Below are 25,228 nucleotides of genomic sequence, written 5' to 3' on the forward strand. Positions count from 1 at the left end.
TATCAGAAAGAATAATAAACAATACAAATCAATTAACATATTAAATATCTACACGACCAGTAAATCATTCATTTATAGTTAATTTTGCTGTCCTCCAGGTAGCCACTGGGGCCCAAAGTCGCTTGCCCACATCCCTTAGCTTCGCTCCCTTTAAATCATATAATGCTTCCTCAATATTATGTATGCCCAACATTCTGCACAACCACATTTGAAAAGTTGGGGCTTCTGTATCCTTCCAGGCTGCGCTAATTAAAATCCTAAGAACTGCTACGGAAATGAAAACCAGAGCTTCGGCCTCAATACTCATATTTAATTTCGCATCACAGCCAATTATTATCAAGGTTGGGGATAGGTTAATTTTGACATCCAGAAGCCCCTCTAAAAACCGTATTATTTCAACTTTAATAGTTTTTAATTTTTCACAGCCATAGAACATGTTAATAAGATCAGCTATACCCTTTCCACATCTGGGGCAGTTATTATCTGTCGCTTTCCCCCAAGAGAATAATTTTTCGGGCGTATAGTATAAATTAAATAGAGTTTTGTAATGTTGGGCTCTGAGATTCGAGGAGCGCAGAAACCTCTTATCCATATCTAACGCCTTATCAAGGTCTACTTCGGGATCTCCCAATTTTTTGGACCATGCGGTTTCAATTTTTCCAATATCGTCAATTGATGCGTCGTTAAATATTTTATATATATCTCTAATTCTATGGCCCCCTGACCTCAGATACTCAATTAGTTCGAATTTTCTAAGCAAAGTGATACGTGGCCTGATTGATTTAATTCTATTTACAATCTGTATGTATTTGAACTCTTGATAACCTTGTAGTGAATAGTTTTGTGTAATTTCTTCAAGTGTTCTGCACTGATCTCTGATCATTATTTGCCCCAACTCCACAATACCATGACTCTCCCAATGGCGCCACGTTCCATCCCTACTAAGATTTGGAAAGAGTGTTGAATTCCAAAGTGGTGTACGATGATGGATAGTAGGTATATCTAGAACTTTTTTAACCGTTTTCCATATATACCATAGACCTTCAAGCGTCTTGTATCCTAATTCCTTGTAATAGCTCCTCTGAGTTCTCCTTAATAAAAGCCCTACGGCTTCACTTCCCCCCAGTAGCTCAAAAATTGATGGTATCTCCGCCTGCCTGAGGGTTGGGCCCCCTGGATGGAATAGAATAGCCATGTCTGTGAGGAGACATGCAAGATGATAGCTCTTAATATCTGGCAGTCCCAACCCACCTCTATCTTGTGGTAATGACATATATCTATTTGACCGCCTTATTTTTCCATATTGCCATAAAAATTTCATAAAAGTGGCCTCAATCTTCTTAATAATTTTCTCATCAATTTTAAATGGGATTGATCTTAATTTGTAAAGCACCTTAGGAAACATTGTCATTTTTATAACGTTTGCCCTCCCAATCAGTGATAGCTGTAGTGAATCCATTCTTTTTAGATCTGTTTCCATAGATTTGATAAGAGGGGTATAATTATCGTCAATTGTTTTACCTGGTTCTGCATTTATAGTTATACCCAGGTAAACTACAGATCCTACATATCTTCCGTCCACCTTGGCTATTTTTTTAGAACATAATATTTGTGTTTTATCCACATTTAGTCGGTAGCCCGACACGTCTCCAAACTGGCCAGTTATGCTAACTACCGCCCTCATAGCTAGCTCTGGATCTTTTGTAATGACTGCTAAATCATCCGCGTAAGCGAGAAGTTTAGTATGAAACCCATTTGATACTACTGGTTTAATAAGCGCGCTGTTCATTAATTGTGTGATTAGCGGGTCTATGTAGAGCGCAAACAAGATAGGAGAGCATGGGCAGCCCTGTCTCGTACCCCTTGTGATATTGATCCTATCTGATCTTTCCCCCATTGATTGAATTCTTGCAGTAGGTGATGAATACATAGCCTGAATGGCTTGACAAAATCTAGGGCCAAATCCCCTTGCCTCCATAACCTTCCATAGGAAACTCCATCTGACGCGATCAAATGCCTTTTCTGCATCGAGGAGGATCATTGCGACCTCCTCCCCCCTAGCAGCACCGATGTCAAATAAGGTGATAGCTCTCCTAATATGGTTTGTGGTTCCTCTTCCTGGGATAAACCCATGCTGCCAGGGGGAAACCAAGGACGCAATGATCCTTCCCATGCGCGTGGCCATGATTTTGGCATATAGCTTGTTATCACTATTAATCAATGATATTGGTCTGTAGGAGCCCGGGTTGGTCTTTGGTTTCCCTTTTTTATGAAAGATTACTATATTAGTTTCTTGCCAGGACTCAGGTATTATTCCGGTATTCATAACACCATTGAATAGATCTAAGAGCATTGGTGTTGTTTCCTCCCTTAGACTTTTATATAGTTCTACCGGTATAGCATCTGGGCCCGCCGCCTTTCCGCTTGCAAGATCTTGCAGAGCTTCCAATACCTCAGACATTGTAATATCTTGTTCCAGTGATTCGATCTGGCCTGATTTTAACTTACTACCCATGTCTAACCAGCTTATATGTGGGGGCTCTCCAGCTACTTCTTCCTGATATAATTCTTGATAAAATTTCCTAAACCCCTCCAAAATTTCACCAGGTTTATCAAATATTTGGCCCTGATATTCAATTTGTGTCACGATGTTCTTACTTGCCACCTGCCTGATTCGCAGGGCAAGTGCTCTACCTGCTTGCTCACCAGTTTCATAAAGGCGTGATCTCTGTGCCTGATAATTTGCTGCCGCCTTTCTTGCTAGTTGTTTCTGTATCTCAGCTTTTAAGGAGTTTACTCTATGTAGGCTCTCGATAGATTAAGCACCTGTAATTATGTCTTGTCTATGTTGTATCTCTGCCTCACTCAGTTTTTCCATCAATGCTACCCTTTCCCTATTAACCTTTTTCCATACATTGGTGGTATAGCTTATAGTCTCTCCTCTTATTCCTGCCTTGAAGCTGTCCCACACCCCTCCCCTTGATGCACTGTACCTATTGGCGTCAAAAAAGGACTGGGAACATATTTTCATATGAGTGATGTAGTCGACATCAGCTAATAATTTTTTATCAAATGACCAAGGTCTGGGAGCCTTATATGGTCTATTAATGACCATATTTAAAACTAGGGGATTGTGGTCTGACATGATTTTGGGAAGCTTATTTATTTGAACGCTCTTGAGTAGGGTAGTAGAGATCATGAAGTAATCCAATTTCGAATATTTATTAAAAGGATGTGAAAAATAAGTAAAACCTGGATCTCCAGTCAATAAATTTCCCCAGACATCGTCTAAGCCATGTGATTGCATTATTGACGTGATTGCTCTAAACACCCTTGGCTTCCTGCCTTTGTATGCGCTACCAGCCCTAAAATCTGCAGAGATGTTAAAATCGCCACATAATACTATGGGTGTATGCCAATCAATTAGTTCATTTTCAATATGACTAAAGACTTCTGGCTCGTCTACGTTGGATCCATATACTGAGCAAATAGTGAAGCCTAAGTTCATTTCGCAGATTGCCCATCTTCCTAGTGAGTCCGCCTTGCCCCTTATGGCCCCCCCCTAACCCCACTTTGCCAATTATGGCCACACCTCTTATCATAGAAGTCTGGGATGTACATGACAACAATTCATAACCTTTAAAATTCAACCAATGTTTTTTACTCCAGGGTAAGTGGGTCTCTTGTAGACATATTAAATCTAAGTTTATCATATTTAAATATTGTTCAAGCTTCCCCCTCTTTTTCCAATCATTTAATCCTCCTATGTTGAGAGATCCAATCCTTAGTTTAGGCATGCCTAGTTTTTAAATATTTCCATAACATCAACCTGTCCAGATATCTAATGCATACACAATATACATAATAAGAACATATCCTTAGTTTTAAATTTACTCTTTCTTTCGAAATCACTTTATCAGTACGAACTCTCTTCAGTTTTTTATTTTCTCCCCCCACATCCGCCACCCCACCCCCTTTCCCCCCCTCCCTTCCCCACCCTCTTACCCCCCCCCCTCTTGCCACCCTTTGAGGCACCCTGGGTTTAGACTCACCCAGCTGTTGATGGCCGTGTGTTCAGCACGCCTGGACCTACCACCTGGCCTGATACTACATGATCATTCTGAGTGTCAACCTTATATCAAATAACAATAGTTAATAGTTTGTCGGCACTAAATGCCTTCTTCTATTCAGTTACCATTGTTTTGTTTCATTCTTTCTTCAACCTCCTTAAGATAGGCCTCCGCCTGGATTTCACTTGTGAAGCTCCTCGTTGAGCCTTTGTATGTTATTTTTAACCGTGCCGGATTTTGCAAATAGACCGTTGCTCCTAGCTTTTCGAAAGGGGCAAACAGCTGTCGCATTCGCCATCGTCTTTCTACTGTTGCGTGTGCAAAATCTGGTCTTACAAAAAACTTAAAGCCCCTATATTCTCTTTGAGCCGTTGGCCTGGCCAAGTTATATATAGTGTCACGTACCAGAAAGTTTCCAAAGTTAACTAAAAAAGCTCTAGGATATTTTGGAGAATTCTCTGACCGTTTTGGTAATGTTAGTGGAAAGCGATGTGCTCGGCATACTTCTTTATCCATTTCCCAGGAGTTGAGTTCCGGAAAAGAAGATTTTAACAGATTGATCATGAAGTTTCTTGGATCACTCCCTTCCGAGCCGACGGGAGAACTCTCAAGGGAGGGACACCAGGAACTTAGAGAGATGGGCCTTCTCAACATCTGGAGAGATCTACACACCATGCTCAGGAATACTACTACCTATCACACTCACAAAAAACATATGCACAATTGGATCTCACCTCTGACATCGAAATGCTCCTGGCAGCTTTATTAGACCATTTTGCGATTCACTGACGCTCAAATCTTCACCTACACAATGACTTACATGATCTTGGCGGTTATGAGACACTCTTCTGCAGCATCCTAAAGTTGTGAAACAAGTGGGGCAAGCCATCTCTAGTTACCTAGAGTTGAACGACACCCGAGGTATCCATTGCAACACTTTGGTAGGCCTCAAAGGTGGTTATTTGTGGGGAATTCATTGCTATCTCAGCTGTGGACAATAAACTCCGTAAAGAAAAAAGAGACTTCCTGAAGACGAGGGTGAAGGAGCTCGAGGGAATTCACCAACGCACAGATGCGCCAAGAATTTGGTGGCAATTGTGAACTGCACGTGCACAGTTAGCGAGTATCGACCTAGACAAAGCAGAATATGCAGCATTTCGACTACGTCACACTTACTACATGGGAGGGGATAAAAGCGCCCGTCTGTTAACTCATAAGTTGCACACTAGTCAGCAAAACATGGGGGTACATGCACTTCGAGACCCAACTGGGAGGAATATCACAGCGGGTGCCCTAATTGCTGAGTCCTTTCGAGACTTCTTTGCTGACTTATATACCACCCAGCGGCTGGACCCTGAGGTCAGCGCATCCTACCTTGAAAGAGCTCAAATCACACTGCTCACCTCAGAGCAGACAGGGGCCTTGGAACAAGATATTAGGGTAGGAGAGGTCATTACAGCGATCTTGTGACAAAAACAGGAAAAATCCCCGGGACCCAACAGATTCCAGACTCTTTTTTTATAAAACATTTTGTCCTAAACTTGCACCTTTCCTGACCCGACTATATAACGCCTTCTAGACCCAAGGAGCTATCTCAGCCTCGATGTTGACTGCCTTTGTGGCAGTCATCCCCAAACCCAGCAAGGACAGCCAGCTGTGCATCTCATAGCTCCCAATTTCGCTCCTGAATGTGGACTTCAAGCTATTCACTGGGATTCTCGCAGCCAGGTTGGGCCCCCACATGCCAGCTATCATAGACCCAGATCAAACAGGCTTTATTCCACAGTGTCAAACGAACAATAGTTTAGCATATTAAGGAGATGGCCTCGCATCCAGAGTTCATGCTCCCGATGGTCGATTCAGAGAAGGCTTTTGACAGGGTCCATTAGACCTTTTTTGAACAAGTGCTGGCTCGCGTTGGGGTGGCCGAAAGATTTCACACTTGGATACTCAACTGCTGCCACATTCCCTCAGCATCTGTAAGGGTGAACAGCCACTCATTCACTCCCTTCCTCATCAACAGAGGCACCCGGCAGGGATGCTCCCTTTCACCCCTGCTGTTTTCTCTTTACATGGAGTCCCTGGCCCAAAGGGTTCATAACAACCCTGCGATCACTGGCACAATGTTTGGAGGCGAACAACATAAAATCAGCCTATATGCCGGCGACATGCAAGCGAACCTGGACAAACCAGCATCGGCCCTGCTGCTTTTCTTGCCGAACTTAAAGCTTTTGGCCCTGCCTCGGGCATCCAAGTCAACGTCCCCAAGTCCCAGGCCTTGAGTCTCTCTCTGTCTCACAAGACAGAATCAATATCCTATACGGTGGACTAAGAATTCGTTGCCCTATTTGGGAATCCAACTAGCGCCCTCCCTCCAGAAAACTATAGATATTAACTACAGATCTTTACATAAACATATATAACTAGAATATACTTGGTGGGGTTGCCTCTCGACATCATGGCTTGGAAGAGTTGCAGCGCTTAAAATGACTATCCTTCCCAAGATTCTCTACTTGTTCCAAACACTCCCCGTGCTGCCTCTGACAGGGATGCTACATAAGCTACAGGCTGAATTCCACTGCTTTGTATGGGCTGGGAAGAAAATCAGATGCGGAGAGAGGTCAAGTTACCTCTCCCCGATTGATAGGGGTCTGGGTATACCTAACCTCCAATTATACTTTCATGCTGCCCAACTATGATACCGGGTTGAATGGAATAAGGAGGAATCAGAGCGACACTGGCTCTTCCAAGACCGGGCAGTGGCCGGAAGTTCTTTATGGACGATTCCTTTCCTGAAGAAACCGCACCAACCCCAGAGCTTATACCTTTCACCTATCACTAAGGTGACTATGGACACCTGGGATCGATGTAGCACACACCATGGACTGTCATCCTTCGCCTCCCTGCTGTCCCCCTTATTTGACAACCCGAATTTTTCAACCGGAAACAACCCAGTTGAGTTCATTGCTTGGCGACAGACCAGAAGTCGCTCCATGGGGCACATGATAGATGAAGAGGGGGTGATTTCCTTTCCCTGAGACAGAACGTTTTCATTACCTACAACTCTGCCACTGGTTGCAACACCCTGACAACAAGGCCACAACCCAGCGGCACCTCACAGCCTATGAAAAATGGCGGGTCACGAGAACCTTGCACAAAAAGATTTTCCTTGACTTTTATGCCTTTTTACTCCAACCCATGAGACACACACATAAACCCAACCAAACACAATGGGAAAGGGAGATTGGGAGGAAACTGACCAATGCAGACAGGGAGAAGATTTACAGCAGAGCCCGCCACGCAGCTCGCCATACGCCCCTCACAGAAACCTTCACTAAAGTAGTGACATGTTGGTATCTCACCCCCAAGCGATTACACAGGATTGACTTATCCAAAACTAAGAACTGCAGGAGGGGCTGTGGGGTGGTGGGCTTTTTGCCACACCTCCTGTGGGATTGCCCACAGATTCAAATAAATTGGACACAAATACTTGAAAACATCTATCGTCCCTTAGATAACCAACTCTCCAGGTTGCCCGCCCATATATTGTTAGGCCTCCCTAATTCTCTTAATTATGCCTTGAAATCTTTGTGAGGGCTTCAAATTGGTCTTGTGCTGGGGGCAGCCACACAAAACAATCTCTCACACTGGGGTACAAAGCACACACTCACCTACTTAGGATGGCTCCACCACCTATGATTTATGGAATGGGAAAAATCACACTCACCACTAGGGGACCTAAGGCAGCCATACATATCCCTTCTATCCCAAGACTTTTGGGAACTCGCGTGCCCAAAATATGCTGCAGCATTCTGAACTTTCCGTTGCCCTTGCTCAGGGTTGATCCCATAAAGCAAATTGAACACTGTGTTGAACATGCTCATGATGCAAATTGAGTAGGTTGGGAGGAGGGGGAATGGATGGGGTGTTCTACCTGTTTATATGTTTGGTCACTACATATAGAACCCCTGCCTTGAGGACTAGATGTATATGTTGTATATTGATTGACATTTACCCTGCAGGTTGGCATAATTGAATAAAAAGATTTGAACCACAAAAATACTTTTAAGCTGTATTTTCTGATCAGAAAGGAGTATCTTTTTCATGTTTCCTATCTTTGGAATGGTAATGATAAATCCTCATTACGGGTAAAGTCACTTTTAACATTATTATATTTGAAAAAAGCCACTTTTTTCTGCTCGTATTGCTCTGTGTGCCTTGTAGCCGGTCTCTAATCCATGTCTGGGCTAGGTGACAGATCCCTACGTGCATTCCTTCTAAACAGCCACTGACACAGGAAAGGGCTGGGTGTGATTTAACACCTATCTGCAGTCATCTGCGTTCCAGTGGGTCTTCCTAGGCACTCTTTGAAGTTTCCCTCACAGCAAAGACCCATTTGGGTACACGTACTGGGTCTCTGGCCCCATCAAATCTGACACTTATGGACCTACACCGAATCTCTCTCAGAAGAACAGCAGTGCTGCTCAAAGGGCTCAACTGGACTGTTTTTCAGGAGGTACCGCTGCCCTACTTGTTGCCCTGCGGTCTGCTGCTCTATGACTCTGCTGGGAGGAGAGCTGGACTTGTTTGAAGTCTCAGGGACACAAAAGACTTCTTGCAGTTCTGCTGGCGCTGCCTGACTCTGCCTTCTGTAAGTCATGCCCTCGACTGAGGTACTCCCTCCAAGTTCTGGGCCTCACAAGTAAGTTCTGCTGCTGAGTCTCTGCCAAATCCGATGCGACACAGTGCAAAGCCCCGCAAAGCCTTGCGGCACAGCCTCTCGGAACCGGCATCAGATGCCGCAAAGCCTCGCCGTGCAGACTGCGCCCCAGGACCCAAGGTAGTGTGTTCAGTGGTCTCAAATGGGTCCCTATAGCTGGCACATGCTCCATCAGGGCTGGCCTAAACTTTGGATTTGCAACGGCCCGTCACGACCGAAAGTAACTTTGTTAGCGCTACCTGCCTCTAAGCGCTTTATTGCAGTATTTCTTCAACCTTCAATATCTTGACTTCTAATTGATGGATTTTGATCATTTTTACTTTGTTTTACTCGGATAAATATTCACAATTTTCTTATACTGGTGTGGAGTATTTTTTTGGTGTATTATTATTATTATTATATTTATTTTTGTAGAGCGCACAGCTACCCTAAGGTTTTCCGGCGCTGAGGATGAAAATGAGCGAAATAACAAAGAGGGGAATAATGAGCTATTGAGAGCAGAGTTATTGGTTGAACAACCATGTTTTTAGGTTCTTACGAAATTGAAGATAACAGTCGTTCGTGCGAAGCTGAATTGGGAGGGAGTTCCATAGGGAGGGGGCCAGATAGGAAAAAGAGCGACCACCCTGTCTAACTCGATTGATCCTGGGTATCTGGAACTTGTGTTGGGTCGAGGAACGTAGGATTCTTGGAGGGGCCTATTGATGGACAAGAGAGCTCAGATAGGCAGGGGCCTTGCCAGCCTTGATTCTATGCATGAAACATAGAGCTTTAAATTTTGCGCGTTGTTCAATACGGAGCCAATGGAGAATCCGAAGACCAGATGAAGTTGGGGATTTTTTTGGTAGCATGCATATCAGCCTCACTGCTTCGTTTTGCACTGTTTGCAGTTTCTTAGTGACCTCTTTACATGCCCCCAGATATAAGACGTTGCCGTAGTCCAGTCTAGATGTAAATAGAGCTTGGACTACGGTTTTTAGTGTATTCTGGGGGAGCATCCACCTGATTTTCTTGAGCCAATTGAGTATGGTGAAACAAGTGGCTGCCACTCTGACCGCTTGTTGTTTCATGGACAGGTGTTCATCAAAGATGATGCCCAAGTTGCGAGCGGTTTTGGAGGGGATGGGTGTAGGTCCCATCTGAGGAGGCCAATGTTGTGGGCCCCATAGGGTAGTGTGTTTTCCAAACAGAGTAGTTCAGTCAGTGGTGTATTTACTGTGTTGTTGTATGAGTCATTGTACAAATATTTTACACATTGCCTTCTAAGTTAAGCCTGCCTTCTCTGTGCCAAGCTACCGGAGGGTGAGCAAGGGATAATTTAGGATTGTGTTGTGACTTACTCTGACTAGGATTTTGGTTCATACTTGCACAGGGTGCACACCTTTGCCAACTAGAGATATGATTTCTAACACTACCCGACTAAGGGCAGCTCGGACAAGCTTATATCTGATCCTACCTCCGTAATACCAGCTCCGACAAACTTATTACAATCCTGCCAGAATGAGGGCAGCCCTGACAAGCTTATTACTGATGCTACTGTAGAAAGAGCAGTTCTGACAGGCTTATCACTAATTCTACCAAAATAATAGGATCTCTGGCAAGCTTATTACGTATCCTGCCAGAGTAAGAGCAACTCCGACAAGCTTACTACTGATTCTTATGCAGTAAGAACAGCTCTGACAAGCGGATTACGGATACTGCCTGAGTAAGGGCATCTCTGACAAGCTTATTACTGATGCTCCTGAAGTAAGAGCAACTTTGACAGGCTTATTACTTATCCTACTAGAATAGGAGCAGCTCTGACAAGCTTATTTTATTACTTGTCCTATGGGAATACGAGCAGCCCAGACAAACTTATTGCTGATCCTACTGGAACAAGAGCAGATCTGATTAACTTCTTACTCATGCTACTGGAATAATAACAGCTCTGACAAGCTGACTAGTGATACTACTGTATAAAGCGCAAATCTGATGGTCTCATTACAGACCCTACCAGAATAAGAGTGGCTCTGACAAGCTTATTAGCGATCCTTCAGGAGTAAAAGCAGCTCTGACGAGCTTAGCACTGATCATTCGGGAGTAAGAGCAGATCTGAGGAGCTGAGGATACTGATCCTATTGGATATATTGCTTATCCTTATGGACTAAGTTTAGCTCTGCAAGGTTTATTGTAGATCCTACTGCAGTAAGAGCAGCTCTTACAGGTACCCCCTTAGTCGACAGGACATGAACTGCTTCATGCCTGTGTACGTAATGGGGTACCCATAAGGTTGAAGAGAGGTAATGGAATACCACCAAGCTTATTACTGATTCTGCCAGAAAAGGAACAGCTGTAAAGGGCTTATTGCTCAAGCATCCGGAGTAAGAGCAGGTCTGGCTGGCTCATTGCCCATCGTCCTAGAGTATGAGCAGCTATCACTGGCATATTGCTCATGCATCAGGAGTAAAAGCTGCTCTAACAAGCTTATTACTGATCCTACCTGAATTATTGCTTATCCTCCTGAAGTAAGATTGTCTCTGGAAGGTTTATTGCCCATCCTACTGTAGTAAGAGCAGCTCTTGTGGGGACCCTCGTAGTCGAAAGGACTCGGACTGCTTCATGGCCGTGTACGTAATCGGGTACCCATAAGGCTGAAGAGAGTTAATTGAATACCACCTATCAGATGAGATGGTGTACATTCCCCTCTAATATCGCTGGGCCGTTGTTCACACTTGAAATGAAATGAAAATAAATGAAAACAGCATTTATAAAGCGCATGGTTACCCGGAGGCATCCCAGCGCTGCAAGCATTATCAATTTACAAAAGGGGGTGGTGATGAACAGAGTGTCTGAATTGAGCAGACCACTCTTACCCAGTCCAAAGATCAGGGCTTGATCCATCACCGTTATTTATCTCACTGCCCCATCCCAGCTCAGAACCTGGCTATATGCAAATCAGTCTGTCCCTGGCCCAGTGCATCATGGGAACAGGGCAGACTAAACTACCAAGCCAATTCTTTACCAGAAAGGAGACAAGCTACCAGGGACCGGTTTCTGGCATTTCAGCCTCTTCGGCCCGGCTTGCTTGAATCCTGATGGAGCAGTGAGAAAGGGACTCATGTCTGAGTATACCCTGCCACACCTATAGTGGCCAAAATCGATTTACAAAAGGGGGTGGTGATGAACAGAGTGTCTGAATTGAGCAGACCACTCTTACCCAGTCCAAAGATCAGGGCTTGATCCATCACCGTTATTTATCTCACTGCCCCATCCCAGCTCAGAACCTGGCTATATGCAAATCAGTCTGTCCCTGGCCCAGTGCATCATGGGAACAGGGCAGACTAAACTACCAAGCCAATTCTTTACCAGAAAGGAGACAAGCTACCAGGGACCGGTTTCTGGCATTTCAGCCTCTTCGGCCCGGCTTGCTTGAATCCTGATGGAGCAGTGAGAAAGGGACTCATGTCTGAGTATACCCTGCCACACCTATAGTGGCCAAAATCGATTTACAAAAGGGGGTGGTGATGAACAGAGTGTCTGAATTGAGCAGACCACTCTTACCCAGTCCAAAGATCAGGGCTTGATCCATCACCGTTATTTATCTCACTGCCCCATCCCAGCTCAGAACCTGGCTATATGCAAATCAGTCTGTCCCTGGCCCAGTGCATCATGGGAACAGGGCAGACTAAACTACCAAGCCAATTCTTTACCAGAAAGGAGACAAGCTACCAGGGACCGGTTTCTGGCATTTCAGCCTCTTCGGCCCGGCTTGCTTGAATCCTGATGGAGCAGTGAGAAAGGGACTCATGTCTGAGTATACCCTGCCACACCTATAGTGGCCAAAATCGATTTACAAAAGGGGGTGGTGATGAACAGAGTGTCTGAATTGAGCAGACCACTCTTACCCAGTCCAAAGATCAGGGCTTGATCCATCACCGTTATTTATCTCACTGCCCCATCCCAGCTCAGAACCTGGCTATATGCAAATCAGTCTGTCCCTGGCCCAGTGCATCATGGGAACAGGGCAGACTAAACTACCAAGCCAATTCTTTACCAGAAAGGAGACAAGCTACCAGGGACCGGTTTCTGGCATTTCAGCCTCTTCGGCCCGGCTTGCTTGAATCCTGATGGAGCAGTGAGAAAGGGACTCATGTCTGAGTATACCCTGCCACACCTATAGTGGCCAAAATCGATTTACAAAAGGGGGTGGTGATGAACAGAGTGTCTGAATTGAGCAGACCACTCTTACCCAGTCCAAAGAGCTTTCTGCTTAATTCAGAGACTCTGTCCCTCACCACCCCTTTTTGTAAATATTTTTGTCCACCCTAAGCGTGGAAGGGCATTCTCAGATGTGAGACCCTTGCTCATTGCACCATCAGGATTCAAGCAAACCGGGCCGAAGACGGCTGTAATGCCAGAAACCGGTCCCCGGGAGCTTGTTTCCTTCCCAGTGTAAGAATTGGCTTCTGTAGTTTGGTTTGTCCTGTTCCCATCATGCACTGGGACAGGAACAGACTAATTTGCATACAGCCAGGTTCTGAAACTGGGATGGTGCAGTGAGCTAAAAAACGGTGTTGGATCTAGCCCTGATCTTTTGACTGGGTGAGAGCTTTCTGCTTAATTCGGAGACTCTGTCCCTCACCACCCCTTTTTGTAAATATTTTTGTCCACCCTAAGCGTGGAAGGGCATTCTCAGATGTGAGACCCTTGCTCATTGCACCATCAGGATTCAAGCAAACCGGGCCGAAGACGGCTGTAATGCCAGAAACCGGTCCCCGGGAGCTTGTTTCCTTCCCAGTGTAAGAATTGGCTTCTGTAGTTTGGTTTGTCCTGTTCCCATCATGCACTGGGACAGGAACAGACTAATTTGCATACAGCCAGGTTCTGAAACTGGGATGGTGCAGTGAGCTAAAAAACGGTGTTGGATCTAGCCCTGATCTTTTGACTGGGTGAGAGCTTTCTGCTTAATTCAGAGACTCTGTCCCTCACCACCCCTTTTTGCAAGCATTATCAGGCGGAGAAGAGCCATGGTATTATTCAGGGAACAGCCAAGTTTTAAGCATCCTGCGGAATGCCATATAGTTGGGTTCCTTTCCTAATTGATGGGGGAGAGAGTTCCAAAGCTTGGCGACATTGTAGGAGAAGAGGCCTCCGCCGCTTTTAGCTTTCTTAATTCTGGGGACAAGAGCCAGACGAAGGTCATTTGAGCGTAGTTGCCTGTTTACATGGTAGGGCTGGACCAAAGAGGAAATAATAGCCGGTCCTTTTCCTCCAATCAGCCTGTGGGCAACACACAGGGCTTTAAATTGGACTATTTCATGCACTGGAAGCCAATGAAGAGCCCTTAAAGCCGGATTTGCTGATTGGCAGCTCCTAGTGCCCATGAGTGTCCTGGCAGCACTATTACAAGCTACTGGGACGTCGTGGCTAGTACACATGTATATTTATGTACATAATGTGATTTCAGTAATCTGAATGCAGAGTGACTTACCTTTTGGTCCTGAAGAATGCCCCTGAACCCCGGGTGGGGTCGCTTATGGGCAGAAACATGTTGACGCAAATTAGTGGTATATTTGCTTACAACCCCATGGCCTCTTCTTTTGAATCCTGTCCTGGGAGACCACATAATAAATACATTTGGTCTCCTAGACACAGTTTTAATTTATTTTCAATTCTTTCTGCACTCTGCCCCTCACCACCCTTATCTTTGGTCCCTTCCTCAAGACACCTCATCTCCTCTTCTAGTCCAGAAGAGTTGTGCCTACTCTGGGGACTTTGCGGCCTTGGTGCAAGGAGGGAACCCTATGATGAAGCATGTCACCTTTGGGTGAGTTAGGGTTCCCGTCCTAAGAAAGGTCTCTTCCCCCTATGAATAGGGCACATCATTCCTTAGCCCCAACATTATTATAACTCCATTTTGAGGAACCCTTTTTCTAGTTTTCCCTGTTTATATTTTTGAGAACGTACTTTTAGTGAGTCTACATGTAAGAGCAGCCCTGACAGACTTATTGCTCATCCTACAGTAGAAAGAGCTGCCAAATTTAATTTCTTGACGGATGCACTCACTAAGTAATATATGGTGTAGCTAGCTGGTCCTCACTGTTTGTTTGGAAGGCTCCTGGTTCTACATCTTCTCTGCTCTGTGTCTCATTGTTTTTCATGAAATACATGGTGTAAAGTGGCCGAGGGGGCAGGAGTAACTGAGTCAGAGGCTTTAAGTAAGGCTTTAAGGGATGGTTTTATTTTTATGTATGCTTTCCGTCTCCGACTTGTTAGTCTTCTCCGGGCAAAAGCTGCAGGATCCGTCTTGATGTTGGACAGGGACGCCAGACTGGTAACCAGGGATGGCAGGTGTGATACTCCGTCCGGACCAGAAAGCAAAAGAGAAACAAAGGAGGGAATTTGGGGTTTGTCCTGGTCTGATACGTCAAGGGTCCGGGAGTGAGGGAAAACAAGTGAGCGAGTGCTAAACACACGTACTCGTGTGGAGGACAAAGGTTCTAGGAAGTGCACAGGTGCTCGTGAGGAGGACACGGGGTATAGGTACTGTACAGGAACTTTACACTATGTACATGCGGGGTTATGTGCGGCAGACTGTTTGCTCAGTCCCACCCAATCAGCAACCTTGCCCCGTACCTGTTCGAGCCATGCTCCTCCTGTGGGAGCGTGGCGGGGTGGCTCGTGATGACGTTGGCCTCCTGGCTTGGTGATAACGCCTCGGCAGTCTGGAGCTTTGTCAGTCTCGTCTTTTTCCTCCTCGATAGCTGGTTTCTCTCCTCCTCTCCGTTCACCGTCGCCTTCTCCTCCTTCCAGGGAAACGCCGCCCGTCGACTTCCTGGTTACTCCCCTTTTTGGCGTACTTGACGCTCTGGTGTCCGACACGGGAGGAGTCTCGTCGTTGAGGAAACCCAAATTAAAGGAGCCAGGTTCACTTTCCTCCTTGTAGCTCCATAGGGGCTCTGTATCCCGAGACCAGTCTTCTTCGAGGTAGGGATTGTCATGCTGGTGGGGGGAGATAGGTGCGGGTGAGAGGGGTACAACAGACCACCAGTATTCTACCCGATCCTGTCCCTCCACGGAACGCCTCACCCCGTCACACATGGGTTTCCTCCATCCAAGCTGTGTATGTGTTGGTCGGAGAACCTTTCCCAAGATAAAGAGTGCACTACACTGTTTCTGATGAATACTCTTTCTTTTACAAAACACAACAGTTAGAAAGAGGGTCCAAGGGCAGAATTAACGACCAACATCTAGACACATGCCCCAAACAATAGTACTAACAACAAACAATGTCTAGACATTGTTTGTTGTTAGTACTCTTTCTTTTATCCTGCCATCTTCACTGGTAGAAGGTATATAATGAACTTGGGCACGCAGACAGTGGCATAGCAAGGGTGCCAGGGGCCCTTGTGCAAATAGTTAAAATGGGCCCCCACCCATTGATTGGTAGTAAAAAACAGTCATAATTGGAGTCCACAGGGCTCCTCAAACTCCTCTGTCTTGGCACCCCTGCACTTGCTGCACTATTGATAGCTCCCTGTCTCCCTTCATGCGGACAGTTTGCAGCCGTTTGGTGTTGTCAGTTCTTACTGGCATAGGGTAAGTATGGCTTAGAATAGTGCGTGTGATAAAATACCTACAGTTGAAAAATAATACCTATGAGAAGGATTGTTTCAGAAGAATAGTAGCCTTTATGCTTAAACTGAGGGGCAAATGTGTCAAATCAATCCTCAATGTGTGAGGTCCACCATCAATACAGTCTACTCACCTTGTCTCTGATAAGTCTTTCTCCTGTTGATGATCAATCTCTTTCTGAGTTCTTTCTGTCTGCTGATTTACCCTCTCCCTCAGATAAGTCTCCCTCTCTCTCTCTCGCTCTCTCTCTCTCCATTTCAAACTCTTCTTGATTGGCCCTCTTTCTCTAATTATCCTTTACTCTAATAAGCCTCCTCTTCATTTTCTACGTCCAGCTCTGTCTGATAACCTCCCTTTCTGATTTGCCCTCTCTCTCATGAATCCTGTTTCTCCGTACAGGGGTCTTGTTCCTCCGGTGAAGCCATGTCCGTGATTGTGGCTCAGGCCAACTTCATCTTTGGAATACGGCCACGAGTGTTGAACAACATCGGCTTCTTTGATGAACAAACAATCGTCTTCCCTTCTGGAAACAACTGCGTAAAATACAACATTGATCAGAAATGGCAGCGATTCATTACAGGTAAATTCGCATGCATGTGCCATGTAACAGGCAGAGCAAGGATCATCAAACCTGATAGGTACTGCATTGACATGGGTAACGTACCATGGCTTCTATGTGCCATTTTTGCCTTGGCTCTATACTTAGTGAAACAGAGAGTGACCATCACTAACCCAGGTGATAGTATATTATTATATATAGGTAACATCCATCTTCTGACTCCATTACACTGGGAAAGGCAAACTCTGGGATCAATAGCACAGGCAGACACAGCATGGATGAGGCAACATCCTACTGGCAACCATGGGCAGTGTAATGGGTCAGGAAGCCATCACCATACAGAAATAATGTACTTTTCCTGACTACAAAACAATCCCCTGTTACAGAAAAATGAGGAGCAATAACCAGGCAGTCACAGCATCAACACTGGCAAGGCTCTCTTGGCACCAGTTACTTGTGCCAGGCAGAGTTGAGATGTATAAGCCAACACCCTGCATGGGTTTCTTACCTGTCCTTTGACAAGAGGAGTTGGGTATGGGTAACCTCCCCCTCCTGGCATCAAATCCCTTTATCAGTCAGAGTTAGGTATGGGTAACCTCCCTCTCCTGCCCTCAATGCCCTTTATCAGTCAGAGTTAGGTATGGGTAACCTCCCTCTCCTACCCTCAATGCCCTTTATCAGTCAGAGTAAGGTATGGGTAACCTCCCTCTCCTGCCCTCAATGCCCTTTATCAGTCAGAGTTAGGTATGGGTAACCTCCCTCTCCTACCCTCAATGCCCTTTATCAGTCAGAGTCAGGTATGGTAACCTCCCTCACCTGCCCTCAATGCCCTTTATCAGTCAGAGTCAGGTATGGGTAACCTCCCTCTCCTGCCCCCAATGCCCTTTATCAGTCAGAGTTGGGTATGGGTAACCTCCCTCTCCTGCCCTCAATGCCCTTTATCAGTCAGAGTTAGGTATGGGTAACCTCCCTCTCCTGCCCTCAATGCCCTTTATCAGTCAGAGTTAGGTATGGGTAACTTCCCTCTCCTGCCCTCAATGCCCTTTATCAGTCAGAGTTGGGTATGGGTAACCTCCCTCTCCTGGGCTCAATGCCCTTTATCAGTCAGAGTTAGGTATGGGTAACCTCCCTCTCCTTCCCTCAATGCCCGATGAATATGCCATGACGCTAGAGAAGGGGCGGACAAAAGATAAACCGCACGTTTAACATCTCAGCGTCTATGAGGGTTGTCAACAAATAACCAATGGTTATGGTAGATACAAGTGTCCATTCCCATCTGTGATTATTGAAGGTACCTATTCAGGGGAACTGAATGGACGCAAATTCCTCTTCCCTCCCATGATCAGAGAGCTAGTTACAGCATTGTATGGAAATAACCTCCTCTTGACCCTGGTACCGCAGCAAGACAGGGTCAAGTACCACAGGGGTGAGTGCAGCATCATACATAAGAGTCATCCTTCTCCTGACCCCTACCATGTGACAGGCAGGGTCTGCGTGACCCAGAGCTAGTTACATGATTGTATACATACCACCTCCTCCTGACCTCGATACTCTGGTAGGTACCACAGGAAGACAGGGTCAAGTACCACAGGGGTGAGTGCGGCATCATACAAAGGGGTCATCCTTCTCCTGACCCCAGTACCGTGTGACAGGCAGGGTCTGGTGGTCAGTAGCACAGTGATACATACAGCATCAGACATATATCAGTGAAATTCTTCTCCAGCCCCTGATACTGTGACAAGAAAAGTCTGTTGATCATTAGCGCAGGGAGGGATCTGCACATCTTATATAGGTAACACCTGTCTCCTGATTCGAGTACCGTGTGATACGCAGAGCCTGTGGATCAGGACCACTCACACACAGGTCATATCCTTGTCCTGACCCCAGTACAATGTTACCGTCCAATCTGAGCAGCAGTACCCCAGAGATAAGCAGGGCATCAGATATAAGTAACACCCTTCTTTTGATCCCAGCTGAATGTCACAGGCAGCCTCTAGGGATCCTGTACTGACATGAGTGAGGTCTTGGATGGAGTTCTATATGCAGCAAGTGCCTATTGCTGTGGTTCGGTTCTGAACCAGAGTCCTTAACGTGATGAGTGAAAATATTCCAACGCAATGTCAGACTGTGCCAGACAGCAAGGCTGGAGCTCTAGTATCACAGGGGTGTAGCTTGTTCTCTGTCGCTCAGTTGATGATGGGGGGGCACACTCACAGCAGGGTATGGGGCCTCATACATTTGCTTTGGTGTCCAAACAGTTGTTTATGTAGGTTTTTATCTCACATCACAGGGTCCGAGAGAAGCCAAGGGATGCATGCACTGGCCATCAGCCCGAATCGTCGGTACCTGGCCATCTCCGAGAAGGTCCAGGATAAGGCCACCATCACCATTTTTGAGCTGGCTTCGGTGCCTAGCAAGAGACGCAAGCAGCTTACTATGCCTGACTTCCCAGTGCGTGAATTTGTCAGCATGGCATTCTCGCCAGACACCAAGTACCTGGCGGTCCAGTGCGGAGAGCCCGACTGGAACATCATCTACTGGATGTGGGAGAAGCAGAAAGTGATGGCTGTCGTGAAAGTAGATTATCAAAACAACGCGGCCTACCAGGTACAGCTAATGGAACTTGTTCCCTTCTATGTGTGTCTGCTACTCCAAGTTTTAGTGTGAGGGGAAAAAGATTGTTGTTATGTGCAGAGCTGTGAAGCCATGATGCCTGATTTAGATCTTGCCGGACGGGATACTCCATCACAATGGTTACGGACATTGCATCCATTGAAATATAACTGCCATTATATCCTATAGGATTCATATTTCTGCAGACATGATATCCATCACCTGTCCAACAATATCTAAATCCGGCTCTTGGTGTACAGAGAATGGGCTGTCAATGCACATGGCCTGTACCCCCATGCTTTGCAGGATGCAGGACTCCTCTAGCATGCTCAGCCTGTGCTTTGAGGATTTTGTACTCTGTACCCTCTCAGCCTGCACTGCATTTTCATATGGCTGATCCCTCCAGTGTGCACAGCTTGTGTGGTGAAGAGAGTGTATTGTTCTTGTGCACAGTTTAATGCATTGGGAGAGTATATATCTCAAATGCACAAATAGTGTTTGCCAAGTTTGCAACATGCAGCCAGCGATCCTTTTGTGTGTGCAGGTTGGAATGTGTGGGTGGTAGATTCCTTTTGAATGTGCAGCTGTTGTGTGCAAATAGTGGATTACTCCTGCGTGCAAATGTTATTCACCCGTGTGCTGCAGTGTTTCCTTGTGCATATGGGAAAATACCTTTTTGATCTTGTATCCCATAAGCAACACAGGTAACTGGACAATCAAACACACCTTGCCCACCCTTCTCTCAACGACAGGCATTCGCACACCCCTTCTGTCCTAGTTTGGGGGAGATGGTTGGCCTCGCATATTTAACAGTCCCAAATGGTACATGCTGTACTTGAATTGGTTCCGTTCTTCTGAGCCACCTTGATCTTTAATGTTTTGAACATGATTTCAATATGCCAGTGATTACCACCACTAAGACAGGGCAAGTATAGTGATAGGGTGGGCAGTATCATGCCATGCATACCCACAGTATATCATAAATTACCACTATAAATTATGGCCCAGGTGTGGGTGCCCTGAATGCCCAAGATATGTCAAGTATTCTCACCACTGTAATATGGCAAGAATTACCACCGTACTGCCCGGCTGAGCAGCATGCCATGGCTGGGCACCGCTATGAGGAGAAAACATACAATAAGCCAAGAACTACCACCATGAATTCACCAGACCACCATTGGCAGGCATCTTCGACTGCCTTTCTCTCATGCACTGGTTGAGCTTTGTAAAGTTTCTTGCGTGAGTGCCCTCAAGCCAGATTTCATCCCTAAGGATACCTTGCCATGATGAGCTGCGTGAACCTTTTGAGGTTTATCTTTCTACTAGGACGCAGATGGCGGGAGCATCTAGCATCTGCTTCCTGCAGATGAAGGTGCTTAGGCACATTCTTCCCTTTATTAAGCCTCAGCTCTAGGTGTCAGTGCTTAGTGGTGTGGTACGCTCTCAACCTGATCATGGCAATACACCTGGGAGAAGCCACTTTTATGTGATGAACATGACCGCGCATATTCCCTCTGGGACCACATATCACCTGCTTTGCAAGCCCCACACTGCTTCTGTATGGACCAGAGTCTGCTCTGAAGCCATCTAAATCAAAATCTATGATTTCCGGTAGTTAAATGCAACTGGCCCAACCAAGGTCTGATGCCGAGTTCCTCCACCCTGGCCCTATTCCGATTACCGAAGAGCAGAACTGTCACCTTTGGAGACCAGAAACTCTCTGGCAGCAGCCAGAGCCCAGGGCACATTGCAGCTGGCGCTCTGGACAGCTGCCAGAGCCCAGCGCACATTACAGCTGGCGCTCTGGACAGCTGCCAGAGTCCAGAGAGTTTTACAGCTGGCGCTCTGAGCAGCTACCAGAGTCCATAGCACTTTACAGCTGGCACTCTGTGCAGCTGCCAGAGCTTGGAGCACTTTACACCTGGAGCCCTGGTCAGCTGCCAGAGCCCGGAGCACTTTACAGCTGGAGCTCCGGGCAGCTGCCAGAACCTGGAGCAGCACTTTACAGCTGGAGTTCTGGGCAGAGCCTGGAACACTTTACAGCTGTTGATGTGGGTAGCTGCCAGAGCCTGGAACACTTTACAGCTGGCACTCTGGGCAGCTGCAACAGCCTGGAGCACTTTACAGCTGGCGCTCTGTGCAGCTGCCAGAGCTTAGAGCACTTTACACCTGGAGTCCTGGTCAGCTGCCAGAGCCCGGAGCACTTTACAGCTGGAGCTCCGGGCAGCTGCCAGAACCTGGAGCAGCACTTTACAGCTGGAGTTCTGGGCAGAGCCTGGAACACTTTACAGCTGTTGATGTGGGTAGCTGCCAGAGCCTGGAACACTTTACAGCTGGCACTCTGGGCAGCTGCAACAGCCTGGAGCACTTTACAGCTGGCGCTCTGTGCAGCTGCCAGAGCTTGGAGCACTTTACACCTGGAGCCCTGGTCAGCTGCCAGAGCCCGGAGCACTTTACACGCTGGAGCTCCGGGCAGCTGCCAGAACCTGGAGCAGCACTTTACAGCTGGAGTTCTGGGCAGAGCCTGGAACACTTTACAGCTGTTGATGTGGGTAGCTGCCAGAGCCTGGAACACTTTACAGCTGGAGTTCTGGGCAGAGCCTGGAACACTTTACAGCTGTTGATGTGGGTAGCTGCCAGAGCCTGGCACACTTTACAGCTGGAGCTCTGGGCAGCTGAATGTGACCAGCAGTATCTGGGCATACTGTACTGACATGAGTGAGTTCTTAAATGGAGTCCTATATGCAACAAGTGCGTACTGCTGTAGAAATGTTCTGAACCAGAGTCCTTAACTTGATCGGAGAAAATGTACTCATTGAAGCCTCTTTGCTTGACTTTAGGAAGTTTCTAAAGACTTGCCTATTTAACTGATGCTCTGTTTTCTGGAGTGGACTTGTGCTGATTCAAGTTATACTAGGAAAGACATGTTCTAATTATCTCTAAGGTGATATCTTACTTGCATTTCCTCCCCACTTTCCCTTTCACCCAGTGAAAATGATTGTTTATTGGGATTCTCAGTGCTAGGAAGCTTGGAGAATAAATATTTTTATAAACAAATATAACATAACATGGGTGAGCATCACTGACTCACCTTACACACAATGGGGTTGGTTTAGAATTCGGCAGAGAAGGTAGGCAACAGCGACAGAGTTCCCTCTCCGCCAAACTGAAGGTCCCGCCCGCTTGATTTGCAGTCAGGTGGACCTTAAGTATTTCGCAGATGAAGACTACTCCATCTCCATTGGTGACATACTCCTCAGATTGTCCGATGAAGTAAGTTGGTTGGAGGTTTTTTAATTAAAATTCCAGCCCGATTTGAGTGTTCCGTCAAATGTCCAGTTTTTACTCTCCATAAAAATGTGGCAGTAAGGGACAAAAGAAATTGGCCAAACCCACTCTCTTGACTACAAAATCACATCTAAGTAGTGAAGAATTTTCTTCCTTTTTCACAGCTAAAGCCAAGTCTCTAGAGAAGGAGCTTATGATGGCCGGAAACAACTCAGCAACCCTAAAGAACTCTCTAGTCGATTGTCTAATCCAACCTGCTCAGCCAATGGCCAAAATTAAAGCTCAATCGTCAACCTTCAAACTTCACGATCACAGAGATATTATAAAAACCTTATTGAGTATCAAACTCAACACCACTCCAGTGACCCTCTCCCTTCAAAATGCCTGTCTCCTATAAACCATATTGTTACTTCTCTCTGGACCAAGGTCGTCAATGCACCGCTGTCACAAGGTTCCATCCCGGATTGCCTATAAATTGGTTTAGTCACCCCAGCCTAAAAAAACTACAGAAAACCCCTTCGGACCTTAATAACTTCCGACCGATAACCAACATACCCATGCTAGCCAATGTTTTGGAAAATGTGTTCAACAACAACTAAGTCAACACATCATGGATTTCAAGCTACTGGACGCCTGACAATCAGGATTCAGACCTGGGCACAGCACTGAAACAGCAATTCTACATATCGTGGATGATGCCCTACTCACTCTCGACCGTAATGAAACTTGTCTGCTAGTGCTGCTCGACCTCTCGTCCGCTTTCGATACTGTTAACCACAGTAAAATACTGGAGAGACTACAAAACAGAATGGGAATATCAGGCACAGTCCTTCAATGGTTCAAATCCTTCTTAGAAAATAGTACGCAAATATTTAAGGTGAATCAAAATCTTTCTCCTTCATCCCCTAGTCCATTAGGAGTACCACAAGGCTCAACATTATCCCCTGCGCTATTTAACCTCTATGTCGAACCCGTAACTGAATTATTACAGCAGGAGAATATCTCCTTCCAGATGTACGGAGATGACACGCAGTTTTATATCAAGATCACATCCCTAGAGGAGATCAAAATGATGGACAAATCTTTGGAAAAGACCGTCCAATGACTAACATTCAATAAACTTAAGCTAAACTCGCAAAAAACTGAATTTCTTTTAATCTCACAAAAAATTCTTCAGTGATTATGAATTGACCAAGCTGATCATTGCTCTAAATTCTAGTGAACTCCACTAAATCGCTTCGAATTACGCTGGATAAGAACCTAAATATGCTAACACACTTTAACATGGTGGCTAAAAATACGGATGTACAACTCCATCAGGTCTTCCCAAGATCTCAACAGCCTCCTTAAAAGCTTGTCACAATGCAGCCGCAAGACTCCTAACAGGATCTAGAAAAAATGGACTACATCACGCCACACTTGAAGGCGCTCAACTGGCTGCCTTACGAAGCGAGAATACAACTAAAGATGGCCTGCTTCAGACGTAAAGCAATACACTATAAAACTCCCAGCCCAGAAACGTACGATACCTGGAGGAAGCAGACTTTCTAGGAGCTCCGGTAATCTTCTCCTGAAACCTTCACTCTTCAGCAGGAAAAAAACGTATGATAGAGAATTGTCTGGAGCTGCACCAAGAATTAGGAACATGCTCCCTCTGAGTATTGGAAGAATCTCATCAACGACAGTATTAAAAAAAAGGAAGCTAAGTCCTTTCTAATGAGCAAATTCATTCCAACAGATTATCTCTCGACTTGCTCTTCTCGTGGAGTGATTCTCCCTAATTTGATTGTCACAAGATCCGACTCCTGAAGGGAGCTCTACTTTCGATAACATTTTTGCTTGCTGTCCTCTATACTAAACTCATTTCTATGATACCTTGTGAGGACAGACACTCCAAATATGATCTGTTTGTACTTGAACACATTCTATTGCACTGAATGTAACAACCTATATTTCTTAGAATGTTTTTATTGAATATAGTTTTACCCACCGATCATATATGGTAGATATCTATCTGTAGGACTCTACTAAACTGTTTTAGAATTCTTTGCTCTGTACTGTGAAGCGCTCTGATACCCTTGTCAGGGTCTTCTTTGCGCTATACAAAACACTAAAAATAAAAATAAAATAAGAGTACAAGGGAAAGGATTGATCCAGGAGAAGAGACACCCAGCGCTGAGCAGCACAATTGCACTTTCAAATAAGGAATTAATAACTGGCCTGCATCATTTGAATCTGAGTTGAGAAGAAAGTGAACAAGACTTGGCCTTTAAATTTGACATCCTTTATATTGATATGGACTCTATAGACACCAGAGTTCTAAAGGTAGAAGTGAAATCGAAGCGTCTAGAGGAGACAAGCACC

The 25,228-nt window shown here is 45.7% G+C and overlaps 1 protein-coding gene across 1 annotated transcript in view; it reads left to right on the top strand.

Moving 5' to 3' along the window:
• The window catches only part of CFAP57 (cilia and flagella associated protein 57), a 378,308-nt gene that overhangs the window by 26,186 nt on the left and 326,894 nt on the right, over window positions 1-25,228 (top strand). Inside the window, exons 2-3 of the mRNA XM_086952180.1 lie at window positions 16,804-16,984; window positions 19,254-19,570. Of these exons, the coding sequence (XP_086808306.1) occupies window positions 16,828-16,984; window positions 19,254-19,570 (474 nt within the window). The 5' untranslated portion in view covers window positions 16,804-16,827. The remainder of the gene's footprint in view (window positions 1-16,803; window positions 16,985-19,253; window positions 19,571-25,228) is intronic.

This window comes from Lissotriton vulgaris, chromosome 1_1 (genome assembly GCF_964263255.1).
Source record: "Lissotriton vulgaris chromosome 1_1, aLisVul1.2, whole genome shotgun sequence".
Taxonomy (NCBI): domain Eukaryota; kingdom Metazoa; phylum Chordata; class Amphibia; order Caudata; family Salamandridae; genus Lissotriton; species Lissotriton vulgaris.